The sequence below is a fragment of the Clinocottus analis genome, unplaced genomic scaffold, assembly GCF_023055335.1.
Source record: "Clinocottus analis isolate CAN_PGR_092001 unplaced genomic scaffold, fCliAna1.0.p SCAF_4, whole genome shotgun sequence".
Taxonomy (NCBI): Eukaryota; Metazoa; Chordata; class Actinopteri; order Perciformes; family Cottidae; genus Clinocottus; species Clinocottus analis.
Genome location: NW_027176153.1, coordinates 16,803,135 through 16,825,498, shown reverse-complemented (window position 1 = coordinate 16,825,498; position 22,364 = coordinate 16,803,135). Strand labels below are relative to the sequence as shown.

General features: G+C 43.3%; 3 protein-coding genes across 3 annotated transcripts; 1 reads left to right on the top strand and 2 right to left on the bottom strand.

Moving 5' to 3' along the window:
- Positions 1 to 787: 787 nt before the first annotated feature.
- arf3a (ADP-ribosylation factor 3a) lies at positions 788 to 5,180 on the bottom strand. The gene is made up of 5 exons (XM_068598471.1): positions 5,101 to 5,180; positions 3,863 to 4,032; positions 3,663 to 3,773; positions 3,238 to 3,362; positions 788 to 3,131 (listed from the first exon to the last, which is right to left on the bottom strand). Exons 2-5 carry the CDS (start codon positions 4,008 to 4,010, stop codon positions 2,970 to 2,972), a joined length of 546 nt encoding a protein of 181 aa, XP_068454572.1. The 5' UTR covers positions 4,011 to 4,032; positions 5,101 to 5,180; the 3' UTR covers positions 788 to 2,969.
- A 2,609-nt stretch (positions 5,181 to 7,789) lies between these two features.
- On the bottom strand, positions 7,790 to 10,915 carry wnt10b (wingless-type MMTV integration site family, member 10b). The gene is made up of 4 exons (XM_068597867.1): positions 10,842 to 10,915; positions 9,865 to 10,127; positions 9,255 to 9,706; positions 7,790 to 9,140 (listed from the first exon to the last, which is right to left on the bottom strand). The coding sequence occupies exons 1-4, from the start codon at positions 10,913 to 10,915 to the stop codon at positions 8,640 to 8,642; spliced, it is 1,290 nt and encodes a 429-aa protein (XP_068453968.1). The 3' UTR covers positions 7,790 to 8,639.
- A 2,880-nt stretch (positions 10,916 to 13,795) lies between these two features.
- wnt1 (wingless-type MMTV integration site family, member 1) lies at positions 13,796 to 17,656 on the top strand. The gene is made up of 5 exons (XM_068597180.1): positions 13,796 to 13,920; positions 14,167 to 14,272; positions 16,058 to 16,311; positions 16,503 to 16,768; positions 16,893 to 17,656. Exons 2-5 carry the CDS (start codon positions 14,172 to 14,174, stop codon positions 17,382 to 17,384), a joined length of 1,113 nt encoding a protein of 370 aa, XP_068453281.1. The 5' UTR covers positions 13,796 to 13,920; positions 14,167 to 14,171; the 3' UTR covers positions 17,385 to 17,656.
- The last annotated feature ends 4,708 nt before the right edge of the window (positions 17,657 to 22,364 follow it).

Below are 22,364 nucleotides of genomic sequence, written 5' to 3'. Positions count from 1 at the left end.
GCCATGGGGGCTGGTGGCCCCGGGAGCAGTTCTGACCCACATACTGCTGTCACACCCCTGGAGACACAGCGGCACTCTCCTCTACATGGACCTCTGATTGGCCCAGACAAAATGACTCTCTGTGGAGCGCTGCAATTCCACAGGGAAACTACCTGATTGTGCCAAAGTTCTCTTGATGGCAGCAGTTAGGAAAGGCCAAAAGAGAAAGAGGACATAGATCTGTGTCCTTCCCACCTTTTTCACCTGCTCTCCCAGCTCTTGTCCACCAGTACAGTTTCAATACTCAAGCTATGTACTGTTCATGGATCTAGCTTTAGTCTTGGTTGGGAACCGATATACAATAATAATTTGCTAAGTTAAAAATAAATCATGGAGTCAGAATCTAAAGCATGATAATACCCCACTTGATAACACAACAACTACACACTGTTTAGCATTAGTAAAGCATGAGTAAACACGTCATTCATCTTGCAGTGCTTATGAATCGACAATAAAATATGTATAACCGTGTCTATGAGTTGCACACTAATGAGTGTTCATGTTGGAACAATGCTTTATAAATGATGAATTAAGTGTTTACTCATGCTTTACTAGTGCTAAGTAGTGTGTGGTTATTATAAAGTGTTACCAAACAAGGTAATTAAATCAACAGATTCTCTGGTTTTCAATGAGGGAGAAAATGGACGTAAGAATCACAAACTAACGGAATTTCATCAAATATCAATCAAATATGCATGGTAACACAAATAAAAATGAGTTTGGCAAAGTTAATTTGTCTTTTGGTGTTTTTATTGATCGATCAACAAAGTGCCATGAATCATTAAATCCTTCAACACTTTTGCACCAGTTAGTGTTTTTATGTCTCCTCTTGACAATACCCCACTAAATTAAATAAATCTATTTTCAGATTGTTTCTTTTTAATTCAACTTTATAAGTTTGAATGTTCTGCAGTCTTGCTTTTCTACATTTTTTCAAGTGAATCAATAGTCGTTGAATGAAGGAGGTTCACTGTGAGCGTGTCAGTGTTCCACAGGTGAGATACTTGAACGTTGGACATTCCTGTTATCAAAGACAAACAAACCACGAGCATTGTAAGGCCACAAAAAATAGTTTCACACCAAACTGATAATCGAGGACACATCACCCACACACACGCATTGTTGTACATATCTGCCACTTCACTGACCCCAATAAATAACACTTTCAATTTGATTTTGAATAACGTGGTACAATTTTCTTGTTACATGAACATATTTACAGTAGCACTCACATAGAAAAGCATGCTTTTGCATATTAGAAGGTTGTTCAGTAAACTTTACACTAAATTCATCACATGTATCAGTACAGCATTGTTCCAACCAGCAGTCATGTAGACTAACAAATATAGTCTGCGGAAACAGGCTATTTATTATAATTCACTTTTATTACAGATCTTGTACAGTATTCACATGCCTTACGATGCAGTATTAATATCATCCTTTCTCCTATTTTTTCATCTTGTGTGATTTGTGTGAACACTCAAAAAGACAACTGATCTAGTTAGCAAATTAGGAAAAACAACACTAAAATCAACTTTTGGTCCAAAATAAATAAATACTCCATTCAAAAATACAATTACATTTTGTACAACTATAATGCGTCTGGATATTGTGTGCAACATAATGCACGGAGAGAAGGTTAACACAAGAAACACTGAATGTCACGCCAATTAGGGATGAATAAATCAGGATGACAAGCAATGTGAGTTCTTTTGACGGATATAGTGCAGCTGCTTGCACAATCTGACTTCAAAAAATGAACATTCGAAAAATCATGTGAGCTCTCTGATATTGCCAATCACATGCTCTGCTGCATCAATCTCCACAGGCCAATAGCAGCATTTTTTTTTCCAAAGCCACGGAGCTGATACAGTGTACCTGTTCTGTCGTCTGTATCAGTTCAGACATCACATCTCATTGATGCCAGACAAAATGTTTTAACCCTTATTGAGCCAGGCAAGTGGACTAAAAACAAATATGTATTTACAGCAGCGGCCTGCAGTAGTTCACAGCTCAGACAAGCCCATGAGCCAGTACTGGGATATCTCCATGCACATTGGGAAAAGGTATTATACAGTGAAAACAGGCCACCTTTTTTCACCAGCTGCCTCAGCAGTAAATGCACGTTGCAATAAAGGGAAAAGTACCATTTGATGTATACAATACAAAAAGTATAATGAAACAAAACTTGTGGATAAATCAATAAATACATGTTGACGAAAAAATATAACTTGTTTCAGACTAAGAGTATGTCATCTGGTTTGGTTTTTAATAAAATAAATGTAATTCAAATAAACACATTTGCAATAAATCCAAAATAAATGTACATTTTGTATTTGTTTTTTTGCACAAATTGAGCTTTGAAGCGCATGATTTAGTGATAAAACATAAGTATGGAGAGAAAAGGACAACTTCACATTTATCTTAGCCTTTATAAGTATACTGTTTTTTTAACAATGTGATATTATTCTGAGATAGTAGTAGTAGTACTCCCACAATACTATTATGACATTCGTTATCATTTACATTAACTTCAAAGTATATTACGGTTGCTCTGCCATCATGAGTCTACATCATCACATTTCTGAACAAATTAAAGGTGATGTAGCTTAAAGGTTAAAGAGACTGCAAAGTAGGGGAAATACATTTACAGTAACATCCTACGATTACATCGCAATGTTTTATGTGTTCAGATTGTAGAATGTAACTCATTTAGGTCAACTTCAACACCATTGGTATTTAAAAACACTCACCGCAGATCCAAACAAAATAAATAACCAAAATAAAAGAATTGAAACAAGTATTTTTGGGGGGGAGGAAGCCATTGAGAGTCATCCCCTGGGAGCTTTTCAGCACTGCCTCTCTGTGTAAACACAATGGATGCACTATAACCTCTACCTGGAGCTGGCACCCAGGCTCTTCCCCACTCTTCATTTTTTGTTCTTCAGCTGATTGGCCAGCCAGTCCAGTCCCTCGTAGAGACCGTCTCCACTGGTGGCGCAGGTGGCCTGAATGTACCAGTTGCGGTGGCGTAGGGAGTGCAGGCCCAGCTTGTCTGTGAGCTCTGCAGCGTTCATGGCATTGGGCAAGTCCTAAAAAAAAACAAAAAACACCAGACAGTCAATCAAGAGGGCCTCAGTTAGTGTGGAAGGGCAGAAAGAACGAAATACAAAGAAGGAGACACATGATTGCGCACACCTGTTTGTTGGCGAAGACGAGGAGAACGGCATCCCGCAGCTCGTCCTCAGCCAGCATCCTCATCAGTTCCTCCCGAGCTTCGTTCACCCGCTCACGATCATTGCTGTCCACCACAAAGATCAGACCTGTCAGGAGAGATGTAATATTTTCTGAGGGTTAAACCAAACAAATCCATCACTTCTTTTATCCCAGAGTCCATAAACAATGTGTTGATATCATATTTTGAAATATGGCTTGGACGCTTAACCAAGTTTATTCATTGCAGAGGCTTTCAACAACATGAGTAAGGTGACAATAATCAGTCGAAGGTCGTTTGCAAATGACCTTATCTAAAACATTAGTCAGATTTGAAAGTATTGAGCAGCTCTGTAAAGTCCAACATGGCGGACAGGTGAATCCTTAAAGCGGCTGCTGGTCGGCCTCACCCTGGGTGTTTTGGAAGTAGTGCCTCCACAGGGGACGGATCTTGTCCTGGCCACCCACGTCCCACACGGTGAAGCTGATGTTCTTGTACTCCACCGTCTCGACATTGAAACCTGAATGAAAAACAAATCAAAATCAGTTACACAAGCTGGAGTGTTGTACCTAACATTATCAGTAAATCGTTTTTCTTCTTCTCACACACCGATTGTGGGGATGGTGGTAACAATCTCCCCCAGCTTCAGCTTGTAGAGGATGGTGGTTTTTCCAGCGGCGTCTAGCCCCACCATGAGAATCCTCATCTCCTTCTTGCCGATCAGGCTCTTCAACAGGTTGCCGAAGATGTTCCCCATGATGACCTCAACTGCAACAGAACTGTTACGCAGAGAGGGAACTGAGGAGAGCGCTTTCCTTAAATAGCAACAAAACAGCCAAAATACATATGTGAACCACAGATAGAAAGTCCAAAACCACACACACACAAAAACACGTTCTTCAAAAGCAACTCTGAACATTACCACGTCGTTAGCGACAGAATCCCTCAGAGGAAAGCCAATAAAAGTATATTCACACCTCGGCAGGCGGCTGACCTGACTCGCAGTACTGGATCTCTGTTATGTGGATCAGCTTTCATGTGGTGCAGAGTAACCACCGTTTAAACTGTTTACTGCAATCGAATGATTGCCAGTGTAACAATCAATTTGTATCACATTAAATGACACACAACCTCAGGTTGTGAGAATGCATGGTGCATGTAGAGACTTTGTCACCTACCTGTCTTATGGCCTCTTTAACAGGTCAACTCTAATGTCAACGTGTGCTAACATAACCTACCTTAGGGGCATTTTTCTTATTCATATTCCATAATTAGGTTAACAAAATGCATTCCCATGCAGCCTACTGTGCGGCAGCAGGAAGATGCCTCATTTACAAGAGAAAGTCATTATTTTTTTTATGATGTATTTGTTTGTCACTGATGCCATCACTGACGATCTACCGTACGTGTCCATTCATTTATATGAAAAGCACACGTTGTAGCTGCTAGCAGAGCCCGTTACAGCTGCAGTGGCCGCACATCCATGTACATTTGTCATAACGCGCGAGGGGAAGACGGCTGATGCTGCAGTCCCATGCAGGACGGGTGGGAACGAGACGACTAACGCATCTATAGGTTAAAAGGATCCTTATTCGTGCGTCGTTAAGATAGTGACAACATTAGCAGACGTCTTCAGTACTGAAAAAAAGGCAATTCTCCGGGTCATATTGTGTGCTGTAATTCCCCGCGTGCAGTCACGACACGCGCACCAGTCGGCCCGACGTTGTCGGTGAACATGGTGTTCATTTGCGTTATTTAAGGCGCTACAGCAGCGATTCGCCTGCGGTCACCTGCGTTACTTGTATGCATCTTTGAGCATTTTCACCATTTGCATCTCATTCACTTACCCGTCAACTGCAGGCAGGCTACCAGCTGGATTCAGGCAAAGGACTGGATGATAGTATCGCGATGACCCGACGGCTGTGAAGGCGTGTTCTCGCGGGAGTTGGATCGTCAGGAGCGCCTCTCAAGTTTTCCATCCCGCATGACTTGTTAAATGCCAGCGGCACTGCTGGAGAACAACTATGATTTAATTGTCTTTTTTTTTTTTTTTTTTAAATAAAATGTGAATTATTGTTTTCAGCACCAGCATCTACCTGCTTCGAGATTTCACCTTTTAAAAAAAAAATTAAAAAAAAATGGTGTTCATTTTTTTATTCACACAATATCCTTTCTGACAAAACATTGTGTTTGAATGTTATTTATGTGGCATTGCAGCAGAAGACCAACAACTAAGACAATACCAAATGTAACAGAGCGTATGTAGGAAACATGCTTAAATAATTAAAATGGGAATCATCTTAATGAATAAGTAAATGGCCGACTGTAATAGGATGCCAAGTGATACTTCCTGACAGCCGCCCTCTTTGTGTCACATACAATGTGATGACAGGAGGCACTATTGACTGACTCAATATCATAGCAGGTTTCTAACCTTCAGTACTTATTTTGTTATTTTTTTTTATGCATTTCAAAACCCACACTGAGAAGAACTTCCCTTCTCGGTGTGGGTTTAACCCATTCACCATAAAAACATCCCAGTGTGCTTAAATTACACACGAGAGCAGCCTCACAGGTGAATCCAACATTTGTCTCCCTCTTCCTCTCTGTTGTGTATCAGTCAGCGGTCCAGTGATAGATGTGTTTATCAACTCAGTGGTGAAGGCAGAGGAATAAAGAGGGGAGCAGATGTTTGCAGCTGCAGACCAGATTATGGGGTGGAGTGGATGATGGGGGAGCCTGCCGAGTTGGTGTGCGCGGGGAGTCAGGAGAGGGTTACAGGGGGGTTACGGCGGGCTCGGGTGGTGGCAGGAGAGGTGGGGTGGGGAACTATGACTTAAAGGAGCCTTTCCTCTGAAGTGTCTGCCAGCGCGCACCCCAGCAAACACAATCACAAGTCTCGTTGGTTGTGCTAGCTGAACTAATGAGGGCCTGCGCGTTGAGGGCAGGGGCTTTGATGTTCTGGGTAGCTGGCTCCTTGTGTTTTCTCTCCCGCTCTCCTTCTCTGCCTGTCCCACATCAAAAACGAAAGGGGAGTTGAGAAGCAGATGTTTCGAGGCCTGTATTTAAACAGAGCGCACTTTATTCACCCCTTCTCCATATCCCATTTGTCCTTTGCTTTTGCATCAGCTGCCGTACGTACACCAAGCATATATCTCCCGATCTTTATATCCAACTAAACACACTAAATCGCCTTACTTTATACATATAATCATCCTGTCAATCAAAACGGGTAACTTTTATCTCCTAACTTCCTCTCTCTGCCGCCATCTCTTTAATTTCAGCCCAGTCTGGTTGTCATTACTCTGGGGGGCAGTCAATGTGTTGCTATGCATGTGTCTATGTCTGCAGCGATGAGGGGGAGAATGGGAAAGAGAGAAAAAGAGAGCAGAGAGGGAGAAAAACCAATCCCAGACTGTCCAACAACCTCTGTCTCACACATGGGAGAAACAGTGACAGGAAATTCCCTTTCGCAGCAGCTTCAGGGTGAAATGATAAAGGAATGATGAATGCAAACCAGAAATCCATTACCTTATCATTCCATACAAGTCACTGTCTCCCTTTTATTCCCTTACTAAATGCCAAACAGACAGAATAGTCCATTCAGCCACTGGCGCTGCCATTCCTCAAGAGTCAAGAGATATTTACTGAAGTCCACACAAACAACACTTAATTGCCATTAAATCCTGTATGGCAGACAGAGCATGGAGCTCGGTTCATCTAAGATGTCTCAGAACGCTGCAATCATAAATTCAGTCGGCGTTGACATGCGAGTTTTGCTAAATCAGCAGTGTAACAAGAATGGAGGTGCAAATCATTCGGGTCACCCAGAGTTCTGTCTGACAGTTCATATGTGAGCATCAGCATGCATATTTCTGATTGTGCGTCAGTATTCCTGCATGTAGTGGCTTTTTTGATTAACACATGCATGTGTTTATGTGCCTGTGTTTATATTTGTGAAGTCTGTCTCCCAGGACACAACGTCCCACATGGTTTCGCAAGTCCCTTCCTTGGTTATGAACTCTAGACAGATGATCCCCTCACATGCTCACGCAGCAAAGACTGGTATAATCACCCCCACTCGCTGCTCTCTTGATGCTTCTCTCCAGTAATACAAGTCATACTTTAAAGAAACAATATCCTGCAGCCATAAAAAGTCCTTCTCTCAGCATGAAGTGGCCATAAAAAAAAGGCTTTCACCTCCCAAATCTGTAGTGTGTAGGACTTGCCCCCACTCCAGATACACAGCAACAGACACGCACACATACACACACCCTTCAGCATCCGTTCAAGACTAAAGCGAGTCCATCTCTCACTTTGACATGTACGACATGTGGGAAGAATCTAAAGAGTGCTCGGACTGATGAAATGGACAAAGGCAAGCACAATAACAAAAGCTCAGTCATGATTTCATAGAAAAAGTGACACACATCACATCACAGTTGTATTGATGAAAAACATGACCACTAGCAACCACTCTCATGAAGAAATTACTATTGTTACAATGGTGTAACTAAATCAGAATCATAAGTTATTCATCTGGAGAGACAGAATGTCTCCAAAACGTTCCCATTTGGAGTTAAACAATTATACATGCTTCGATACGCTCATGGTCTCTCTGTCCAGATATATCAGTCCATAGGAAAACACAAACAACACTGTAGTTTATCTTGTCTTCTTGTATTCGTAGATCTTGTCTCGAAAGATTTTGGGACGGACCCGGATCTAAGTATTGTTGCTCTGTCTGAGTCACAGGTGCAAAATATACAAATGAAGTATCTTGGAGCTCATTCAAGGATCCCCGTTAAAGGTAATACATTGGGATGAGACTTTGTTGTCTAACCACAATGGTTCACCATCGTGAGCCACTCGGCCAGCACAAGTCTGTCAGCAAGAACACAAAGAGACAGTCTCCAACACAATAATAATATTAATAATAATACATTTACAAATATACACGTACACATTCAAATACGCGGCTACTGTACAATAAGAAGAGTTAGCGTGTAGAAATGGTTCTCTGCTCGTCTTTGTTTTGCGGGACAGAATAAATGGGTTTTCATGGCTGAGAGGGCAGCGTCTAAACAGACTGGAGCAAGACAAATGACATGAGTCACCTCTTCAATCTCTGACTTGGCATTTTGAGAATAACAGTGGCTACAAAAAGAAAATAGATCCCAGATGATGGACCAAAAAGAAAGAGCGGGGGTTGGTGGGGAGGGATGGGGGAGTTGAGAGGAGGGGGCGGGGGGGTAAACAGATTCTCTGGGAGAGTTACACAAAGAGCAAAGTAAACGCTCAAACAAAAGGAGTAGGCGAAAGGGATAGGCTCGCCATCTTGAGTCCTGGATGGGTAAAGGCAGCTAAGACCGAAGAGAACTGGAGATTACTTGCACACATTGACCCACTCGGTGAGACGACACTCCTCACACAGCACGTAGCAACACCAGTGGAACCGGCAATTGCAGCGCTCGCTGCGTGTCTGTTTGAGGATGTTGTGTCCACGGCCACAGCACAGCGAGCTGCAGCTGTCTGTGCTGGAGCTGGTTTTGTTGCAGATGCGCCCTTGTGTACCCGGAGAGTCTACAGAAGCGTCGCGCTCACAGAAATCAGGAGACTTCTCAAAGAACACCAGCTCTCTGGACATGGTTCGACGGCGGCCTCCGTTAAGTCCCCCTGCGCTCCTGCTGGCGCCGTTTCCTGTCCGAGGGTTGAAAACCCCATTGTTCTTGTTCTGCGAGTTGACAAAGATGGCGGACATGAACTTTTCCTTGAGTAGAGAACCCACAAGGCGGAACTCTGGAGACACATGCCAGCAGGTCTTAAACTGGCAGCTCCCTGATGTGCCGTGGCATTTGCACTTCCTCTTCATGTTGTCGGTCACTATCTGTGTCGAGGAAGGGAAACGACGTGACAAATCAGAAAGGCAACAATGACCCTGATAGTCATACTCAGCCCTCCAAGCGCCATGAGGAACACAGTGGATGGGCACATTACTCACCTGCCGTCCCACCCGGTTGTTATGAATCCTCATGCGAGCGTGGATGTCTCTCGGAGACCCGCGGGAGTCGAGCCAGTCCCTGGAAAAACGGTCCCCGAAACGGACGTCATGACTGCAGCCCCCCCACTCCCACGTCTCCTGCATGGAGCTCAGCTCATCTGGCGATGGCTTGAGAAGGGCGGAGGGGTGGGTGGAGCGCAGGTTAGCGGGCAGGTCCCCATGGTGACCGTTAAGCTCTGAGGGTAATGATCGTGTCATGCTGAGGCCTACTCCACCCTTCTGCAGGGTCTGCAGCTGCAGCTGTGTGAGCTTCAGCCGGATCTTGTCATCGTCCTGGCGGCGCTTGGCCTCGCAGCCACACCCCCGCAGCTTGCCCATGCTGCAAGCCGAGGCCACAGAGTGAGCCACACCCGCTGCCAACAAGGCCAAAGAGAAGGCGCTCTCGCGAAAACCTGGGAGCAGGAGAGACACACTCAAAGAGTTGAAAACGGCAGACTCTATAGCTCTATAACAGTCCTGCGTCCGCGTGCAGAACTCATACCTGCAGCTATACCCATCCCATAAACCCAGGGCCCATGTTGACCACCATTAGCTTGCCTCAGGCTCTCACCCCTGTTGAGGATGGTGTTGTGGTGGGGAAGCTTGCCAAGGCCTTCCAGTGAGGAGCAGTTCCAGCGCTGATCCCGGAGCTGATGCTGGCATTCGTGGATGGCCACCTGGATGCCCTGCAGAGCGGAGGCCGTCACATCGGGGCTTCGCACACACATCCGCATTTGACGTTTGCTGAGGCCCGCCAGCCTCAGGCACACTGAGTTAGGGGTTAGCACTGGATCTCCTGCCACCCTCAGGCTGAGGATATCATTACACAGCACCCTGCAGAGAGAGAGAGAGAGGAGAGAGAGAGAGAGAGAGAGAGAGAGAGAGAGAGAGAGAGAGAGAGAGAGAGAGAGAGAGAGAGAGAGAGAGAGAGAGAAAGAGAGTTGTTGGGTGTTGGGGTCATCAGAGCTGTTTAGGAGTTCATTAGTCAAATCCAGAGACGTATATGCAAATGAGAAGATGCTTTGGATAATGATTGATTTTCCTTAAGAAAATCTGAAAAATATAAAACCAGATTTTAAATGGATATAGTAGGAAATGAATCTCATCTCTCTCTATTTGCTGAATACCCTCAGCAAAAACATTTGTTCATCAATTGCATAAACATTTACAGAGTTTCTACAGATGTTGCTAAGAGCAGGAAAAACAATAATTCTAAACAGATCATCCAACTAAAAAATGTCCCAAAAGGGGAGAGCTACTCGCAGGTAAAACATATTATACAAAAATAACAAAACTGGGATTTATATGGAATTCTTAATGGCATGATTCAGATTTAAGGCGATACAATTAGAAAAAAAACATTGATTCCAATATTTCAATATTATACAGAATCAGCCAGTAAAATCGGAAGCACATGTTTCTATTTTTCTATTTTTTAAACTAAATATGCTAATCATAAACAGTAACTTTCCTCAACTCGTGCCGAATTCCATGGAGCAAGAACCCGCGTGTAACATCAATTCTCCTGGTGCGCTCAAGTGCACTCACGTTAATGCAGGTGACATAAGTGCTGCTGCCAAAATCAGGAGTTGGTCCCAACGGAGTTTGTTTGATAGCTCCATTTTGTTAAGCGTCTTACGCGACGTGACATTAAAACACTAGTAATACAATCCTGTATTGGATAAGAATATCAAAAAGAAGAGGAGTGGAGTATAATCGATGCACCGCCAAACGACCGAAGAGTGAAGACGGAGAACAGAGAGAGGAGCTCGGGGGCGAGAGTAAGCAGGAGGGGGAGAGAAAGAGGGGAGGGGAGGAGATGCCTCCACAGGCGGCGGTTTGCAAAAATATTGGCCAACATGAAAGTTGGATTACCAGTTGATCATTTTATCGTTTAGGAGTGTCAGTCGTCCATGCGTAAAATGACCAAACTTTTACGCACAAGCACCACTTTGCAAGCCTTGCTGCACAATGTTTTAGGTAGATGATCTTAAACACTGCATCCTCTAAACAAATAATTGATAGGATATATAAATATGATTGCATTCATACTACGCTTTTTTTTGTGGTGGGCCGGTACATTATGTGGTTTTAAATTCCTTTTTTTGAAGAGAATTAAAGAACAAAGAAACGCTCGGTAAAATGAAATATGGAAAGTCTAAGTGGATTTTGTTCATAAAGGGGTGAGTTAAATGATGAATGGGGGAGGGGAGAGCTGCTGGTTCCACTGTACGACAGGGAGGCAGCAGCAGGCAGGCGGCTCCGCTAACAGACCTTCCAACAATACTGTTCTTAGTCATGTGGTCCCCCTTCCTCCCCACTCCATCACAGCGGCTGTTTCTCATTGTTGTGCTTGAAACAACTTCACTTTGTCACCCCAAAGTCTTTATTTCAGAGTAGAAAATGATATACATAAATTACGATAATGACAGGTCAGATTTGTTGTGCTTTTGTGATTATTCACATTAGGGCGTCACGTGCACAGACAAATGTAATATGGCAAATAACACTTGTGAACGCTTTGCGAAGCGTCATAGAAAGTAGGGCCTTACTGGCTTTGAAATAGATCTTATGCATATTTAAAAACTACAAAACAGCATCTCAATTATCAATTTCAATTCGTTTTTCATGCTCAGTAATGACAGGCCAATGAAACCAGATACTCAGGCCTTCTGTTGGGACTTGGTTAGTAACGTGGCAGCTCGGCATCGAATCGATGATTAGCATACTGAATCAACAGGTCAATCACTAGAGTGAGATTGCTATTATATGTCACGTAAAAATGTTTTAGACCAGACCTTAAACAATGATAAACACTGCAGTTAGACTCAAGAAAATGCATGGGCTATACTTTCATAAAATGAAGTTAAAAACCCCCTAAAACACGGTTCGCATAGTGACACCAATTCATCTAATCTCCTTCCATTCCCTAAGCTGCAGCAATGAAAAGTGCATTAGCATTCTGGCTTGGCGTGTATATCTAAGTGGCTTAAAAAGTGATTTGAAGTTGATTTGTATATAAAAGGCCCCCTTTATCCGGATTGAAGCTCTAATCTGCTCGGTGTCGCATGACTGCTCCAGGAAACTCGTTTGAGCACCTTCACATAAGGCTGGAGTATAAACGTAGGATGGCTGTCATTAAATCCTTTTTACAAAAGCCCACTTCCTTTTACTGTCATCTGAGCGAGAGAGTTAGAGAGGGAGCGAGAGAGAGAGAGAGAGAGAGAGAGAGAGAGAGAGAGAGAGAGAGAGAGAGAGAGAGAGAGAGAGAGAGAGAGAGAGAGAGAGAGAGAGAGATTATTTAAACTATACGACTAATGTGGAACATGCAAATTAGTAGATAAATGTCACATAATGAAACATTCACCGATGAGATGAGTTTGAGGATATTGAAGCTTGCTCCTACAGTCTGGGGCAAGATGGAGATGCCGCAAAGTGGCTCGAGCTCTGATCGCACTGCTACATGTGCATCGAGGGAGGTCTGCAGGCCAGATGTTTTGAATGCTTTTTATTCTTACTCATCCCCCTCTTTTCCTGGTCCATCATACATCAAACTTCCGATTGGAGAATGTATTTCAACTCTTCCACGATCGAAAAAAAGAAGGCAGTGCGAGTTATATGGCAACTCAGAGCTTATTATTGCACGCACGTTTCGTTGTGCGTGTGCGCGCTTGGGCTATACCAAATAAAAAAGGATAATTATGTTGATTGGAAGTCATATAACATATTATCTGAATATGTTAAGACACTCTCATGAAACATTCTTCAATAAAGTATTATTAAGAATGCAGTGATATTATATAAAACACGCCGTGTATTGGATTGGTGTATAAAGGAAACGAACTAAACAGAAATGTCCTTAGTCACATTTTGAGAGCGCATCTGGAGAGGAGGAGGAGATGCGGTTAGGGAGTAGACTAATCCAACCACCGGGTAAAAAGGGCAGTTTTAGATGGCTCATATTCCGCTGTAACTGTATTGCACCGTGACACCAGCTTTGAGCAGCGACGGAGCACCAAATCGGGCGCACCCACAGCATCTGTACCAACACATCACTGCTTCAGAGGCTCCTCTACTTTCTGCAAGACTGGATGTGGAAGCAAGCGCACGGTGGGAAAATACTCTCAGCCGCACACACTTCCAGGGAATCGATTCTGTCATGACCGTGAGATTCTACAAGTAATGTGCGCAACTTTGTGGATTGCCCTATTTTTTTTCTCTCTTCCTTTCTCTTTTCTGCCCAGTTGTGTTTCCTTATTCATTGTGCACCCTATGAAGAGCATTAACTATCCCTCCCTCCAATCCTATTGAAAAGGCTCCGAAAAAAAACAGAGGGAGATGAGAGCAGCAAATCCCTTTTTTATTCCCCTCGTAGCGCTCAATAAGAGAAGAATGTGTTGCCTATCAGTCACCGAGGGGATCAAGTCTTCGGGACTGTCCCACGCGTTCAATGCGCCGTGCAGAGCATCACTGAGAGAGACAGAGTGAAGAGGACTGCAGCAGCAGTCGCATCCTGTCTGGACACTTCACATCATTTAGCAACCTGTCTCCACTCAAGATCCATTTAAGTCAATTAGGGCTGCCCGCGTCTCTCACCTCTCAAGTCCTCTCGCCGTACTGCGGTGTGGTGAGTATTTACACCTTACAGCTACTTGATCTGAAATAAATATAGTACCACTGTCAGACTTCAGTCTAATTTTTCTCGCTTTTAGTCTGACGTTTATTTTTAATTTGTTATAGAAATGTGAAGATTTGTGTTGGAGTGTTCAGATGAAAAACTGTCATAGGTATTTAGAACGAGGCTCTAACTCTGAGGAAAATCTTTTTTTTAGCTATTTTTTTTGACATTTTCCTCCTCACATGTGACCTGAAGAAACGATGAGGAGCCTGGCGCTGCTGTTAGGGGTGAAAGCCGCCTGCATCCTGCTGGTGTCCTCGCTCTCGGGCACAGGAGCCGTCAACAACAGCGGCCGGTGGTGGTGAGTTCTCACATATCCAGACCCTGACTGTACATTCATTCAGTTTTCAGCATCCTACCACTGGAAACTGTCTATTGCACGCCGGTTTGAGCGGGGAACATCCTGAACGGTGTTTTATTGGGCGGTCACATTCCGCTGCATGATCGTAATAATGGGTTTTGGCATCGATAACGACTTCTGTTAGACTTTAAAAAAAAAAAAAAAAGAAGAGATATAAACCGCATGATATTACAGCTTGTGGGATTGTTTCTTCAAATTGATTGTCGTAATTAGCTCGTAGACTATTTAGTTGACAGTAAAATAATTATTTTTAAAAAGCCTAATTACAGGGTTAACTTATATTTGCGGTGTATTTAATTTACTCTCTCTTTTACGCTGCCCCCTGTCATTTGGACATTGTGGTTTGAACACGAGACAACATTTTTATGTGGGATAAATTAAATACAGATTTATTTATTGGCTGAAAAGTATCCTATACGAGGTCGTCTCCATCGTGTTGATCTTATAGGCTACATTATACATTCAACATCCTAAAACACAGCTGCCAATTCCACAATATTTTGTTCAAGATCTGTATAGTTTAGCATCAGTGCAGCATATTGTCTGGCTTTTGTTTCAAAATATGTAAACTGTGGGCTGGGTTGAAGTTATAATGATTTAACGAAAGCTAGTTTTTGTCGTTTTTGCGGTGTCATTTGATGCAGATTACTGTATTTGCGCACAATGTCAGGCGTTTTCAAATATTGAAAATGTCATCTGAAATCCAAGAAAGCATTGAGGAGAGGAACCAAATACACCGCGGAGTAGCTGGAATGAAGAAAACATCCAAAAGGACGACATTATTGTTCATGTTCCCAGGCCTCACCACAAACGGTCTGGGTCAGCCCTCACAGGCCAAGACTCGCCCCGTTTTCAGAATGATAATGCTCAACAGGAGACACCGCCATTAAGCTATGAGAATCCAAAAAATGCTGTCACATAAATCTCACAGATATTGCCAGAAGACAAAGTGGAAAATGATATAGCAGCCAGAATTCTCAAACACAAATATTCTGAAACCTGTCCACCAAAATCTGAAATTGGTATTGAAGTGGAGAAGAGCAGGTGCCTTATTTGGACACAAATGGTTATAAAGCCAAATACCAGAATATTTTCTGATGTCATGTAGCAAAGGGAGAACATACATTAAGTTATTAACATTAACGTTATATAAAAACTAAGTGCCACAAAGTCTACAGAATATTCATTTAGTTTTTGGCAGAGATCATTTTACATTTACAGTATACAAACTAAAGGTCTAATATTAAGTGACTTGGTACATTTTGACACGATGATATTTGCATGTGAGGAAGTATAGGTGGACACTTTAAGCTGAAAATGTAATCTATATTCTCTTCAGCTTTTGGTTTATCACGTGAAAAGATAATAATGTTTCACAGGACAACCACAGGACAATGGCAGTGTAACAGATGTTGAATATATAGCAGGTTGTTATGAGTTATAATGAAACTGATATGTCATTATATCTGGTATAATATAGTTTTATGTCATTTGCCCAACTAGAAACCTGCATTCAAACTGAGAGACTCACTGTCTCGTCCTTGTCTTGAAGCAGTGTGTTATGCCACAGTTGTACATAATGAAATCAGTAATTGTATTTTTTTTTAAACACTCATGAGTTGCCAAGACATGTCAGTTTAAGAGTTTAAAGGGTCACAGAAGAAGCTACGAGCAATAACTGCCAGCTCCTTGACCCTGATTGGCTTTGTCCTTTTGTTGTGCCAGGGGTATTGTCAATGTGGCCTCCTCATCCAACCTCCTCACCAACTCCAAGAACGTGCAGTTGGTCCTGGACCCGAGCCTGGCCCTACTGAGTCGTCGCCAGCGTCGACTGATTCGGCAGAATCCTGGCATCTTGCACGCCATCGCCGCTGGGATGCACACTGCCATAAAGGAGTGCAAGTGGCAGTTCCGCAACCGCCGCTGGAACTGCCCGACCACCCACAGCCCAGCAGTTTTTGGGAAAATTGTCAACCGTGGTGAGCCTCTCTTGTCTTTCATACCAGGCATTATTTGGCCAATTTTGGCCGGAATGTAATGGAATCTCTTGTCTACATTTAATAGGCTTCGTCTTGGAAAAAATCTTAATTCGGGCAAAAAAATGGCAAAGCCATGAAGTGCAAAAATATGAAGTTGGTACTGATGAGACATTCTGATGTTGTTTCTTCAGGTTGCAGAGAGACTGCATTTGTATTTGCCATCACTAGCGCAGGGGTGACCCACGCTGTGGCTCGCTCCTGCTCAGAAGGGGCTATTGAGTCGTGCACATGCGATTACCGCCGCAGAGGTCCCGGAGGACCAGACTGGCACTGGGGGGGCTGCAGTGACAATGTAGACTTTGGCCGGATGTTCAGCCGTGAGTTTGTGGACTCCAGCGAAAGGGGCAGAGATCTGCGCTACCTCACCAACATACACAATAATGAAGCTGGCAGAATGGTAAGGATTTGATATGCAATGCCCCAATTGCCTGTTTTTGACCGAATTCCCAAAAGCTTCAAACGTATTTGTGATTTCCACTTTGTAAGATTTCATCAATAGCCTTTGGTCTTCCCATCTGCAGACTGTGTCATCGGAGATGCGCCAGGAGTGCAAGTGCCATGGCATGTCAGGCTCCTGCACCGTGCGCACCTGTTGGATGCGCCTGCCCAGCTTCCGTACAGTGGGAGACTTCCTGAAGGACCGGTTTGATGGCGCATCCAGAGTTGTTTATGCCAACAAAGGAAGCAACCGTGCCTCTCACCGAGCCGACCCCCGACACTTGGAGCCTGAAAACCCGGCCCATAAACCCCCCTCTGCCATGGACTTGGTCTATTTTGAGAAATCACCCAACTTCTGCTCCTACAATGGCAAAACTGGCACTTTGGGAACTTCTGGGAGAACATGCAACAGCTCTTCTCCAGGCCTGGACGGATGCGAGCTGCTCTGCTGTGGTCGTGGGTTTACGACCCGGACTGAGATTGTGACTGAGCGTTGCCACTGCACCTTCCACTGGTGCTGTCATGTTAGCTGCTTGAACTGCACCAGTACACGGACGTTACACCAGTGTCTATGATCACAGGTGGACACCAATGGAATATCAATGCATATTTGATTGCTGTTGGCTGAGAAAGCCACTAGAACACAGGTGGTTTGAGATGTTAGATAGAAGCTAGAAAAAGCTTCACGGTGGGCAAACTGAAACAGGGAATTCTCAAACCAATACAAAAGCTATGTTTTTGAAAGAGGGAGATGGAGAAAAGCACAATTGTATGAACAGGGTACGTAGCAAGTTTATGTGCTTGCAACTTTTCTTTGATGCTTGACAGCATTAAAAGTGTATACAAACACACTAGCCATCAATGTAAACTGGAAATGATCCACATCCCTCAGGTGTTTACAATGTGGAAACACAAAATTAGTAAAGGGAGGAAATGATGTGGTGATGAATCGATTGCTGTAACCAGGTACTACTAGAGCCTTCTTCTCGCCCACTGAGGGCAGAGACTTGGCATAATGTTTCACAGACGTTTCTGTCGCCAGAGAGTGACTAACATGGGATCTCATTAACTGGTGAAGACCTCTAACAAGAGGGAAGTTATTTAAAAAATCCATTCTTTTGAAAGGTTGGATTCTCTCACATGGATGGGCTGTCTTTTTTTTCAACTTGTGTATGTAGGCCCTGGACGCAGCCCAGCCTCTTATCATTTCTTCACCACATTTCTTTTTATTTGAGCTGAATACACCTCAACCATGATTGGCCATTATGATTTACTGCAGGATGGTCCTGATGGTGCTCGCCTAGCAAAATAGAAACAAACTGAACAAATCTTAATAAGGCAGTTTAATTTGAATGTATTATTAATACACTGAATATGATGGCGTCACTAGATCAAAGGGGTCAATATTTAAAAAAGAAATGAAATATGACCTGTAGAATCTCATGAAAATTCAAACTGATGCCAGTCGGAGATGACATTGAAGTAGAAAAAGACACAACATTCCTGTTACTACATGAGTGTTGTATTATACTAGTCCAGGTTTAAAGTAGGAGTATATGTGTTTTACTTCAGGATAGGCTGTAAAAAGCAGATAAACATCCTCTGCTGTCAGAGATCATTCTGTATATCAGCTATGAGAACCCAAATACTGTAAATATTAAAATATATGAATATATTTATAATGATGTAATTTGTAAGTTTTCTGAACGATTTATGCACCTGCCAGTGGCTGCAGAGTATGCTATCATTAGTGTCAAGTCAGGAGATGTTTTAGATCGTATGCCTTTTTCTATTTTGACGTATAGCTCACGCAAAACCGACTCTCACTAGAAACAAAACATTACCACGTCTTTGCTTGTTACCTGTAAAAACACTTGTGTTCATGCACTGAATATTTACTTTTTTTACTAGTGTAAATACAAAATATTTATTTCTAAGGATTTTTATACTGTTATAGTGAGATGTAAAAGAAGACTTTTTTCTTTTCTTTTTTTTTTTTTTAGATTTTAATCAAAAGATTTAGGCTCCAGTTGGTTTTGTATTGTATGATAGAACAATAAAGTCTATATTTTCAATTAAGTTGCCCTCCTGAATGTGTCAAAAGATGCTATTATGTCTGTTGTAGTCTGTGTTTGAGATAGTTTTGACAACCAACCAAGTGAACATATAAGCCTGTCCCTGGGTGTCCTTTGCTTAATCCTATTACCACCACCAAAGCAGCCTCTTTCTCTGGCTCACAAAACATCCCCGCATCTGTGCGCCCAACCACAAGAGACGGCCCCTGCTTATCCAGCCACATACCTTATTTTATACAGTATAGGATTTTACTGCATTTAATGTTTAGCTTTATTTGCTTAATGTTGGAAAGAAATAAAGAACTGAAAAAAATTAAGAACATAGCGTCTCCCCCGAGCCCCTGGCAACTTTACTAACCACGACCCTAACCACTGACTAACAGGAGTTTGGAAAGCTTAAGACTTTCTACTTAGCTCACCGCAGCACAGGACCAGCCACGGTCATCCAGATAGAGCAGTGAGGACACCAACACGCACCCAAAGATCCAAAGGTCCTAATAACAGAGCAGCAAAGTTGTAGATGTAAGAGCAAACAGGGTGACATATGACAGAGACGAGAAACTTTGGGAATTACAGTCTTGATGTTACAAGGTAAAAATTAGGCATCATCATCATCACAGGGCTCCTTAGCTTGCGGCGAGCAAGAAGTTAAGTCATTCATAAATCAATTGAGATTGGGAAAGAAAGTGGAAAGTTGAAGTTGATTAAGAAGAAAGTTTAAGTTGATTAAGAAGATTTAAAAAAAAAAGATCAAAATACTGCAAATTATGCAATCACATAAGGGTAGATGACCTACCAAAGATGATAACTTAAAATGTATATTGATCACGGGTAACACATCTGACTGCTTCAAACAAAACATAACATTCTGTCTCGTATGGCTGGATAACAGGTGAACACGTCATTTGGATTAAAGTACAAATTAACACATGTTGAAAAAAAGTTAGGAAAAAGTAAAAGCTCAGAAATGTGAAAACGATAAAATCCTGGCTTGAGAGAGAATTGATAGGCGATCACGGACACACGGAGAGAAACAAAAGAAAGAGAAAGTGGAAGACAGATTTAAGAAAAGAAGAGGGAAGGCAGAGTTCAAATCCCAGGCGTGAGAGTGAGGTGGGAGAGTTGTTGGAGAGAGTGAGTGGAGGGGGTGCTGCCTGTGGGAGTGCTGAGGAGTCAGTGATAATTAGCTCAATTAGTGACAAAGGCAGTGTAATAAATACCGACTTAGTGTCTGGGTCCCTGCTGGCCTCTCCCTGCGCAGCCTGCGATGTGGCCCTGGCCTGACGGACAATTCATTAAACTGACAAAATACCCCACCGTCCAGGCGTGACGCAGCGAGTTAGCCCCCTACAGGCCCAGCTCATTGTTCTAATTGTCTGGGCTGGAGTCACTTTGTGGCCGCCTCCTCCTTCACCCACCCCGCCTTCACACTCTGTCTTCAGAAAGCCCATGGAGTTAATGCCCCTACCTTACTCTGTAAGTAGGTGATCGGCAGGTTGGAGGAAAAAAAAGCAGTAAGAGTTCCTCGGGGTGGGGCAGCTGGTGGGGGAGGCAGTGGGATTAGCGAATGGAGGTTGCCCGGGAGTGCTGGGAGCAGCCCCGATCGGAATGTAGGAGAGATGAGTCCAGAAGCTCGGATGCAGGACAAAGCGAGAGTTAATAAGGAAAGATTGAAGGGGCTGGCGACAATGGGCCGCCACCCGAGTCGAGATGAAATTGCTTCCGAGGATTATTGGGAGAGGGTGTGAGCGTTGTAGGCTTTTTGTGTGAGTGTGTGTTTGGTTGGGCATTTTGTGTGTTCAGGGGCAGGGGGAGTGCTGGATTGATGGCTGCCCCTCTGGTTGGGGAGCAGGGGACCAGGGGAGGCTAACCGGCTGTTCCCACAGTCTGTTCTGCTGCAGCCACCTTTGACACAAGGGGCTGCCAGGCGGCGAGCAGGCAGCCATGGTGAGAAGGGCACAAACAAAAACAACAGCTCAACAACACAAAAGTCACTGTCTCTGGAAGGCTGGTGGAGAGGCGCAGGCTGGAGGTTAGGCCATGAGGAGGGAAACATGCAAGGAGGGAAGTAAAGTGTGACAGGAAGGATACAAATGACACTGAATCCAGTCAGTTACTGTAGTGCCAATATCTTAAGATAATAACACACTGACATCCACTCTTTGTTTGTATCAAATTGTTCTTACTATATTTTTTAAAACTTTCATGTTAAAACATGAAATGCTCTTGGAGCTTACTATATGTCACATGGTCAATTTCCCTTTGAGATCAGATCTTTTTCCTATTTTCTTAGCAAAAAAAAAAGTGTTTTAATGCTGTCTTTATGGCTACAGGGTTAAGTAACTTGATACTAAGAAATACAGCCACACTCTTTGCATTTGACATGAGAGTGAATGTTATACTTTAAAATCCAATGTTCATGAGTTAAGCTTGAGAAAGGAAACCGTTTTCACTTCATTGGGCTCCTTACAATAATCACGTCGATCACCACAGAACATAAAAGATGATACAGCATAATGGCAGCAAAGCAGCTTCATATTAAAATTCCTGCAAAATTGTGGAAAAATGTTCGCCCGTTGGGTGGAGTTGGCTTTAATATGAAGGGCGTATGATAAGGAATTTAGATCTGGGTTTGGATCACCGCACTGAATGATAGGCTGCTCACTGTGGTTGTAATGGACAATGTAGCATGGCTCGGATCTGGCACTCAATCCTGATTTGATTTCCTGCCTCAACATTTCATTGTAATCCCAGCATTCAATTGTGGCCAAATTCCAATTAATTAAGGCATCGTTATGATAGGAACACCCTCATTTGTTTGGTGCCATTAAGTGACCACAGGGTTATTATGCCACGAGATATGTATTTACAGCCTCATCACACACATAGCACATAAATAATTATAATCAACTAACCTCGCCAAACGTTAGAGAAAATTACAGCGTGGATTAATAGCGGTCAATGCAGTGGGTCAAATTTACTCATATTCAATTCAGGGTTCTAGGAAATAGTGTGAATGTGTAAGTGTTTGTGTGTTTATGTGTGCATACTCCACCCAGTGTGTGTGGGTGTGTGGATGGCAGCTGGGAGGCAGACACGGTCCAGGAGAATCGTCCCCTAGCAACTGACCTTTTCGGCAGATGGCAGTTCCAGAGTAACAGCCACCCAGCATCACAATGGCCGTGGCCTCCTAACATCTCCATCACTTCATCATCTACGGGCCTGCCACAACCTGTCACACACGGAAGAGAGGCAAGTTTAAATTCATCCCAGCATGCGTACACTGACTCAAGTGTTCTCTCTTTTTTTTATTTTGTATCCTCTTTCTTCAAATCCAAAACATTCAGTTCGGGTCTGCCCTTAACTGTTCCCATGTTCCCGTCGGGTATGCAGCCAGTCGAAGGGGATGAGTGGAGGATGGATTTAGGAGGGACACAGAGGACACTCACTGCTCTCCGCAAACCTCCAGACACTCTCAAA

Excerpts from the sequence above, each read along its gene's own strand:
- arf3a (XM_068598471.1), bottom strand. The coding sequence starts at position 4,010 with ATGGGGAACATCTTCGGCAACCTGTTGAAGAGCCTGATCGGCAAGAAG. Across the intron at positions 3,774-3,862 it reads TACCACCATCCCCACAATCG|GTTTCAATGTCGAGACGGTG; the intron begins GTGTGTGAGAAG and ends TTTTTCATTCAG. Across the intron at positions 3,363-3,662 it reads CTACTTCCAAAACACCCAGG|GTCTGATCTTTGTGGTGGAC; the intron begins GTGAGGCCGACC and ends CTCTCCTGACAG.
- wnt10b (XM_068597867.1), bottom strand. The coding sequence starts at position 10,915 with ATGGAGCTATCAAACAAACTCCGTTGGGACCAACTCCTGATTTTGGCA. Across the intron at positions 9,707-9,864 it reads CAACACCATCCTCAACAGGG|GTTTTCGCGAGAGCGCCTTC; the intron begins GTGAGAGCCTGA and ends TCCTGCTCCCAG. Across the intron at positions 9,141-9,254 it reads ACAACCGGGTGGGACGGCAG|ATAGTGACCGACAACATGAA; the intron begins GTGAGTAATGTG and ends TCCTCGACACAG.
- wnt1 (XM_068597180.1), top strand. The coding sequence starts at position 14,172 with ATGAGGAGCCTGGCGCTGCTGTTAGGGGTGAAAGCCGCCTGCATCCTG. Across the intron at positions 14,273-16,057 it reads AACAACAGCGGCCGGTGGTG|GGGTATTGTCAATGTGGCCT; the intron begins GTGAGTTCTCAC and ends TTGTTGTGCCAG. Across the intron at positions 16,312-16,502 it reads TGGGAAAATTGTCAACCGTG|GTTGCAGAGAGACTGCATTT; the intron begins GTGAGCCTCTCT and ends TTGTTTCTTCAG.